Source organism: the organism of the source record quoted next, unplaced genomic scaffold, assembly GCF_019419815.1.
Source record: "Pyrus x bretschneideri cultivar Hongxiangsu unplaced genomic scaffold, Pyrus_bretschneideri_v1 Contig37, whole genome shotgun sequence".
In the NCBI taxonomy this organism is placed as follows: domain Eukaryota; kingdom Viridiplantae; phylum Streptophyta; class Magnoliopsida; order Rosales; family Rosaceae; genus Pyrus; species Pyrus x bretschneideri.
The window spans coordinates 1,594,165-1,603,258 of record NW_025999690.1 but is presented as its reverse complement, the minus strand read 5'-3'; the positions used below and the strand labels follow the sequence as shown (position 1 = coordinate 1,603,258).

Genomic DNA, 9,094 nt, shown 5'->3' with positions numbered 1-9,094 from the left:
GAAGATGTTTTCCTGAGGGTTCAAACAAGAGTTCACACTAACCGAATGAACGGTTCGTGGCAGGCTTAGTAGCTCTTTTCCGGGACGTCGCTGGAATGAGTCACATTCTTCTACCATTGTCCTGCTTTAAGACACCTCATCTGGGGTGCGCTGTAGCTCAATGCACTCAATGAGCTAGTTCACAAAAGTGATCTAATGCGTGAGGGTGCTGGTTAAATTGGCGACCTGCTGGGAAGGTGGTGTTTGCCATTTGGATTGGAAGAGTCTGGATAATGGACGTCTCCATGTGTGGTGGAAGTGTAGTAGACTACAGGTACAAAACTTAAGATCAGAGCAGGCATTCCTGCAAAAAAAAAATGGAGTGAAAATAACCATGGGCTGATTGCGGAACCGATAGTCAGAATCTGGATCATCAGAGGCGGTCTCAGATTGGATTAGGTCGTGTGTTGGGTTGTTGGAATTGGTCGCGGGGCAGGCCAACCCGGTTAGGTGGCTAGGCCGGCGCCTGCTCACCTTGGGCCTAGACGGGATTGAGCTTTCCTAGCTGTTGGGCTACTGTTGCACGGCCTGCTAGTTGGGCGGCCTAGGCTTGGGCTCGTTGGGCTGCTTGATTGGCAACAGTTGCTACAACTTAGGCTTGGTTATGGACCTGCTACTGCAATGGGCTAGGCCTTCTGCCCTGGGTTTGTTGTGGTAGTTAGCGTGGGCTGGGCCTCCTACCCGTAGCCCGTTGGTACCCTAGCAGTGTGATGGGCCGCTGCAGCACGTGCCTAGGCCTCGGCTTGGGTCGCTGTTGCTACGGTGGTCCTTGTCGTGGACTGCAAAATGGTGGCCACGACAGTGGGCCTCCTCCAGCCGTCGTGTTGAGTCTTGAGGATCACCATTGTGGGGCTACGTCCTCGTCTCTGTTCTCCGGTTTAAATCCTTGTATGTACGAAGTTCTATTCGTCGTAGTTTTCGAATTTCCTACCATTCTATCCTTTCTCCAAGGATTGATTAAGAAACTTTTCTAGGAAAAATTAATTGATACGACGTGTGAGAAATTCAATGTAATAAAAAATTCAAGAAACCAAATGCAAGAGGCTTCTTCAAGTATTTGAATCAGCTTTTAATGAAAACATCAATTTGTTGATGCAAATTTCCGCCATCTCTAACTTTGACGAAAATGCATCTGCAATACAATCAACACCTTTGATCAAGGACCTAGCCTTACATGCCCATGAGGTGGGGGGTTTAGGCCAATGGATCTCCGATGCCTAAGTTAGTTTCTCTGTGAAGAGTAAAGTGTTTAGGGCTTTTAGAAGTAGCAAAAGCTTACTGAAATTTGGTAGAATATGAGCTATATATAGGGGAGTGGCCGGCAATGGTGTTAGGTTTTTACCTTACACATGGTGGCATCCTATTGACCAAAGTTTATGGAGAAATATTCTCAAGATATTAAATAGGAAATAATATTTTGAGATAATGGAGTAATTATTCCTAATTGATTTAAATAGGGATTACTTACTTGAATGAAGTCAATCTTCAATTGGGAATGTATTAAAGATAGGATTTGGGTAATTAATCCTTATCTTTAATGCTTTAACTTATCCTTGCCAAGGGCAAGTGAGCTGTGGGCAGTCATATTCAGCTTCTGGGACCCTCAGGGATGTGATCTATGCGTGAGAGTATCTGAGGAGCGTACCCATTTATTGAGGGCAATCTTGTCTTTCTTGGGTAAAAGTGCACGTGTCGCCTCTAGAATTTTGGGGATTATTTTAGGCTCTACAAGTTTTTCTTATTATCTTTTACTCTTATAGTTGTTTAAAGTTGACCTTCCTTAAAAAAAAATCTGCTATGCCATGGTGACAACAGTCTGGTAGTCAATGACGGAGAAGAAGGATGTTGGCTGGAGGAAAAAGGGCACGACTGTTCAATTTCTTTGCTTTGGTGTCAACCTGGGTGAAGGAAGAAAAGGGAACGATGTTTTTTGACTTGTTCAGAATACAAGGCAAGTAAGGAGACTAAAGGTTTAGGTTGAAGAAAGAGAAGTTTCATTTAGATTTAATTGTGGCACTTTATCGCAGTAGCGGAAGACAATCATGCTTATACCTTGGTGCAAGTTTGATCATCACCAATTCCCCTCTCCACTTGACCCATCCATTGAAGAAGTGGCAGAACCGCATAATTTGTTTTATTTTATCAAAACTCTATTAGATGTCCAATCACTAACATTATCGCTTTACTAAAAAAACTTAAAAATAATTCTTAACGGGGGGTCTATTGTATATGTAGTTTAATGTACTTTGCTTAACTCTCAAACTAAGTGTATTTAATATAGACTTCGAGTCAACAAAAGTCATCTTGTACTAAATAAGGGCATTTTATGACTTTTGAAAAGTGAGAAGGACTTACATATAATAGGTTCATCGATGCCGTGACATCTCGTTCCAATAAAATAATAACATGTAATTTTTTCAACAAATGTCATTGATTTAGTGGATTGAATGACACGTGGCTGTGAATCTATTCCATGTAAACATCTGCAAAATCTTGTTGTACTTTTTTTCTTGTGGTATACAATTATGACTTTTTGTGAGTACACAAAAATCTAGTTGTATCCAGAATTTCATTTATTTTAATGAAATTTAAAAAGTCATGGATTTGATGGTCTTTGAGTGATTTTATAATAAGTTTTTGTCATACCAAAATCAACCTCTCCCCCTAAGATTTGGATGGATTCATTTTTCTCAACTCTTTGATAATATACTCCACCATCCGTCATGATGCAATAACTATCATTATCACCACTTCTACTACCATGTTGCCACCACCACGTACCATGACCATCTCATCCACCCCCACCGCCACCACCACCACCACCATATATGAGACACATCTCTTTATTAAGAAATCTCTTTTGTCAAAAGATTTCAAATGCAATGTCTTAATAAACGAGCATAAGATGAAATTTTAAAACCAAAATTTCAAACGTCGCTGTTTGTCGCATATTTTAACATAGGTCATCACGAGGCTTTGCATGCCTAGGCAATTACAGGGCCATTCACGAGCAACGCAGCCCAGGCAGGCTAGCAACCATCATATCATTGGAAAAAAAATCAGTTACTTTGTTTAAAAAAGCTATGTTTAGTGAACCGAGATTTACCTCAAGTCGATTCGATCTGTTTCGAGCAGTCCCTCAGTCTGTATCACTAGCCAGGAATAACATGTGCCACCCAGTGTGACATCACTTAGTATACTAGAATTACCAAACGGCCCAAACAGAAATTTTCCAAGTCGACATTAAACAAGAAAGAGGTGGGAAGTGCATGTGTGTCACCCAATGTAGCTTCGTTGAATTTAACAGAATTAGTCAAACTGGCCTAATGTAATTTTGTTGATTATATAAACGTTTCTTGCTCATCTTTTTGTGTGCATAAACAAATACACTACAGGGTATAAAAACCGATCAAATAACATGTTTCACCAAACTTATAGTATCCCCATACCATCATATGCGATGGTTCTCAGTTTAACCCAAACACTGTCGTTAGTTCGACAAATGTGGTAGCTTCGCCTCCACATTCAACTGAAACAACCAACACTTGTTTAGCCTTGGATGTGTCTTGCACAACTCCCCTTGTGTGTATGGTGGAAGTGATGACTAGCTTGAAAGATGCCTCTGTGGAGCCTTTAGCTAGGGTCCCAGGTTATCTATCGAAACTAGATGTATGCTGAGCATGCCATTGTTGGCCAAGACCAACATACTGTAAGTCATTCGGGCATGATTAGATTGATTACTTGCCCCACAAGTAAAATGACCTCTTCTATCAAAAGATTGGTTATGGAGGGGTTAAGTCCATAAAATGTCATTTTTACTGCCTTGAGATCAAGGACTTGTATTGATGTTATTTACCAAGTTTTAATTAGGTCAAGATTACCAAGTTTAGTCCATGATTGCATCAAAACTGACAGTGAACAACAAAATTAGAGCGACAGTGAAGTTTTCAAGTAATAAATGACCAAAACAATCTATGTTAGAATGTGATAAATGAACCCGAGAGTAAATATGAAGCAATAAAGACAGTAATCAATGCATTAAAAAGGTAAACAAGTGAGTTCGAACATGTTATAAACCTCGTGGGCTCGGGTCCTTGCCTCTCGGGCACTTCTTCTGCAAATTTACAAAGTAAGAACCAGATTTTGGAAAAGGAAAAAGATTGCAGTAATGGCTACCAATTAAATCGATACTGGGAAAAGGCTGCAACAAAGTTATAACTAACAGGAAATGACTGGGTGCAAAAAGAATGTAAAGAAAGCGACAAAGCTTTTAAGTGCTTTTCTGAGAGTTGAGTTGAGTGTCTTGTTCTCTGTGTTCTTTTGTAGCTTTTATGGAACCTTCATCTTTCTGGGTAAACCCTCCTTGGCTTGATGTAACAGGCAAGTTGTCATTTCACACTTAACCATCTCCAAATTACAGGGTTTTACCCCGAAAAAGGTGATTTTGCCCTCCTCAAAACCCTTCGTTAATGACCCCTATGCCTGTCCAATTGCATAAGTTTGTCGCTCAATCTTGCCACGTCAACCAATATAGTGATTCTAGGCTGAGCTTCAGTCTTTAGCCTTCTTTCCTTTGATAGCTTAGAGCCTTCCTGGGACTTTGCATGTGATTGGGCCATGATTCAGGACCTATGACCAATTTGGTTCCAAACACCATCGTTGACACTAGTCAAATCAAAAGCCTTCAGATAGATGTTCACCACCGTCTCATCCACAAAGAATTCAAGATAAATCGTAAGAAAATCCATAGAAAATTCAAAAGAATATTTTGTATGTTCACTTTTTTATTTAAGTCATAAAACTGTCAAATCAAGTTTTGGTTTCCTCCAATATTTCTATTTAAATTTTGAAAAAGAAAAAGGCATTCAAATATTATAAGAACTTGCAAACATAATTTTAAAAATAGAATGTTGTACAATGTATACATATATACACATATAAACAAGCGAATGAAATGAAATCAATATCAAGCTAAAGTAATGAAAGTGGTGTGACTATACATGAACCCGAACGGTCTTTCAGATTCGATAAGCAGAAGTGTGAAAATCTTGGCGACTAGTGTATAAAGTCACCGTGAACATTGACAACTAAGCATGTGTAGAGATAAATGTGGCCACCAAAAAAGTTGTGTTAACCTGTTTTTAATGTAGAAGGATAATCATAATTATACCACTTCTACTTTTAATAAATACACATATGTTTTAGCCTCTCACATATTTTTATTTAATTGTGGCCGTTCTTTTGGTCAAGATCAAATATAAGAAATTGTTAAAGGAAGGGATTTTTATTTTTTTATTTATAAAAATAGAGAATATTTGTGGGGTCCACATCACATCGAACTTGAATAATCCGAACTGTCTATTTTTCAAGTTGCATCTCATAGATCATATTTGCAAAATATTAGCCAAATCAGAAATATTTAAGATATCTAGTTGGGTTCAAAGAAATAAATGAATGCTTAATTGCAAAAGAAACAATGAAATTTTATTTTGATAATTAAATAGGCAAATGATTTTGGATTGAATTGAATTTTTGCAAGGATAATCTACAAAATAGATGGTTCGGATCGTTGAAAATCGATGTGGAGTGGGCCCCACACCTAATCTCATTTTTTTTTTCTTTCAAAAAATGAGAATCTCTTTGCATAAAGGGCCTGATCAAATATAAATGAAAGAGCATATAGTAATATAATATATGCAAGGGCCTTTTAGGCAAAATGATTCCTAAGATTAGTTTAACTCCTCACTTTTATTCCTGAGATTTGAAATCAATAGAAGTGGTCCGTGAGTTTGTGACACACTCCAACCGAAATCAAGGTGTGACGGCCAGCACGCCTTGATTTAGGTCGGGGTGTGTCAGTTTGGCCACCATCAATCATTTTGATCCGTCCATAAAAAAATATGTTAAATAAGGACTATAATGACAAAAGTATTCTCAATTTAATAAGCAATAAGAAAATGATTGCACAAAAATTGACGGTATTTTTGCAATTTCATTCTTATTTAATGTGGATAAACTTAGGGACCACTCCTATCAATTGCAAATATATAGACAATTTTAACTAAAAATCCTATATGTAGGAAAGAGATCCTCTTCAGATCTCTTCCACCAAGGCTACCGAATCAAGTGATCCGGGCCTTCGAAATTTGATCCAACGGCGAAAAACTGGGACCCCTTTAAAAGTTATAATAACTTTAGCCGTTGGATCAAATTTCAAATACCCGAATCACTTGATCTGGTGGTTTTGATGGAAGAGATCCAACGAGGATCTCTTTCCCTATATGTAAGTGTTGTATAAAATCACAGTTTGTGACAAGGCCTGAGAGGATTTTGTTCTCGGTGATCAGAAATTTCTTTAAAATTAAAATAGAATCAAATCTCGTTCTCATTCTCTATTGAAATTTCTGATCAATCTAAATTTGGTAGGTCACAGCTTTTAATCAACCTGCAAACAACCTGTACTCATATATAGGGTCCAGGACCTTGGTACAAACCTATTAAAAACAGAATTCGTGTCCAACTAAACTATGATACACAATTTACTTATAGAGAACGAGAATAAAATCATTATGATTTCCTACATTTACTAAAAGATAATATTATGTTTGGATGAGAGAAATAAACTTGGAATTTTGACATAAAATAGAATTTATAAATTGACATGCACTAATTCCATTGTTTAGATTTATAAATATAGAAATTTAGAATTTCCGCATGAAATTAAAAAAAAACTTAGAATTTGGGATCTTCAATTCTCAGGTTTAAATTTTGTGTAAATATGTGTCATTTCCCAATTTCTATGAGTGAGAGTTTAAAATTAACAAATTCCATCTTTAAATTCTATTGTTCTTTTAGGTTAACCAAACAAAAAAAATCAAAAATTCAAAAAAATTAAACTTCGTCATTTCAATTTCTGTCATTTTAAAATTCCTTAATAGTCTTTTTTTTTTTTTTTTTTATCCAAACAGAGTGTAAGTGTTAAAATATGTTCAAGGCATGTTTACTTATAATGAATGGATATCATTTTTATTCATGTATTTGCTTACAATGAAGGACTAAAAGGAGTGTGTATGATTCTAGTTCATGTGTACCAAAAAAAATGAAAAACAAAAGTGGATCCAAATTGTTTCTGGTATCCAGGGTATTGTTTATCTCATATCCAATCCTTCATATCTTCATTCCTTCTCATGATGAGTAAACATGCCTCAATTCCTAACTGTTCATGTGTTTATTGACACATACAATTAGGAAAAGTGTGAGTTTCTCCTTAAACATCGTAATCCAATACTTGATAATCATGATCATATAAGTTCTGGGAGATCAGTCGATCCAATTCCCTTTCCTTACTTTTCTATTCCAATATTTCTTGAGTCTTTACATTCTCATTCCTGTTAAGTAAACATTAACACTACAAAATTAGTCAATGCCTAATGTAACAAGTACAAACTAGAAGACCTAGTAAGAAAAGTAAACCAGCTTACCAAATTGGCATGTGAATATGTGCATGAAACAAGGAATGAGCAGTTGAGGAGCGTGCCCATGACAGTTAGGTTATACCAAAGATTCAAAAAAAAAAAAAAAAAAAAAAACTCCCGGGAAAGTCATGACTTTGCCTCAGAGGGACATATTGTCCTAATTACATACTTCCAAGGCCAAGAAAGAGAGAGGGAGAGAGAACATTAATCTGCATGTTGTGCAAAATATTTAAATGGAGGACGATGATGAGAAAAAAGCCTACGCTTCTCCAACATCATCTCCTTCAACACCTCCCTCTCCACTTCCAATAAGTGTAGGACCCGGCAACCAAAGGTACATATTCTCACCGTCTCCCTCCCCTTCGCCGCCTTTCTCTCAGCCTCCCTCGGGCCATGCGTCTGCGGAGAACCTCCCTCTTCTGCCTCATGGTCAGAAGCTCCCTAGTAGTCCTCCAGCACCATCACCATTCTCGTTGGATTATCGGAGACCACCCGAGGATTCGGATTCCAAGAGCTCATGTCTAGTAGACTTGTAAGTGCTTTCTATCTCATTACAAACTTGGATAGCAACAGCATTAATTAGCATTTAGGGGAACTGTTAATATAGATTAGTTAGTTAATCAAAACATGTATTTTTGCATTAGAATTTCAGATTTTTGAATCGGTGCAGTTTTTGCAGTAGTTATCAATTACAGAAACATAATTAGTTTTTAAACACTGATTTTCCAACATTTAAATGGGAAATGATTTATATTTCCTTATTTGAGAATCATGGCAATGCAATTCAAGCTACTGTATGCAGTCCACACTGATTTACTTTCTTTGATCCAGTCATCCAAAAGCCTAGACCTACCAATCAGAGCTGAGCAAACGTAGAAAACACAGGTAAAAAACAACCACTACAGACAGTTAACAGTGAAAAATGTAGATTGTTAAAAACAGTTTGAAGACCCTCAGAAGGAAATTAACCTATCCATGAGTTGACTGGTAGTTAAGAAAGTCAACCCATTCAACTGTTTCACTTGCAAGGGTAAACGCTCTTTTATACTGAGTTACAAGCACCTTGCAACTATTCCGCAAAGTTAACGATATAGCATTTTGCGTTCAATTTATTCAATTTATTCAGTTAATTTGAGTAATACTGCTATCTATTTCCTTTTGTGAAAAACAGGTTAGCGTGGTTCATAGAAAGATGCTGCAACTGTGGCGCTAATTCTCAGTAGATTTTTCTCATTACAAATACAAAATGGAAACGCGAAAAGCAAAGAAAAAATCAGGAGCAGTCAAACTGTAAAGCTGTAATATATGTTTGCTTGCATTGGGGTTTTAATTTTACCTCCAGGGATTTGGATTTACCAGAGATTTGAAGCTGCAAGTGTTTGCATCTAACACATCCTTGATTTCTGCTAAACTGACCATTACGATTCATCTCTCATCAGATGGAGTTTTTTTTTCCCTCAACTAGTTGAAGACCTGCATGCAGTGAAAGTGAAATGAGTGTTTTGATCTTGTTTTGTAACAATTTATGTTCTTTGTGACAATTAATTTTCTGATTGAAAATCGGAGAGATGAGTTTCTAA

At 37.1% G+C, this 9,094-nt stretch overlaps 1 protein-coding gene across 1 annotated transcript; it reads left to right on the top strand.

The window, feature by feature from the left end:
• The first annotated feature begins 7,605 nt into the window (after positions 1 to 7,605).
• LOC103937158 (early nodulin-20-like) lies at positions 7,606 to 9,094 on the top strand. Its single transcript, XM_018644973.2, has 2 exons — positions 7,606 to 8,046; positions 8,686 to 9,094. The coding sequence occupies exons 1-2, from the start codon at positions 7,748 to 7,750 to the stop codon at positions 8,735 to 8,737; spliced, it is 351 nt and encodes a 116-aa protein (XP_018500489.1). The 5' UTR covers positions 7,606 to 7,747; the 3' UTR covers positions 8,738 to 9,094.

Excerpts from the sequence above, each read along its gene's own strand:
- LOC103937158 (XM_018644973.2), top strand. The coding sequence starts at position 7,748 with ATGGAGGACGATGATGAGAAAAAAGCCTACGCTTCTCCAACATCATCT. Across the intron at positions 8,047-8,685 it reads AGCTCATGTCTAGTAGACTT|GTTAGCGTGGTTCATAGAAA; the intron begins GTAAGTGCTTTC and ends TGTGAAAAACAG.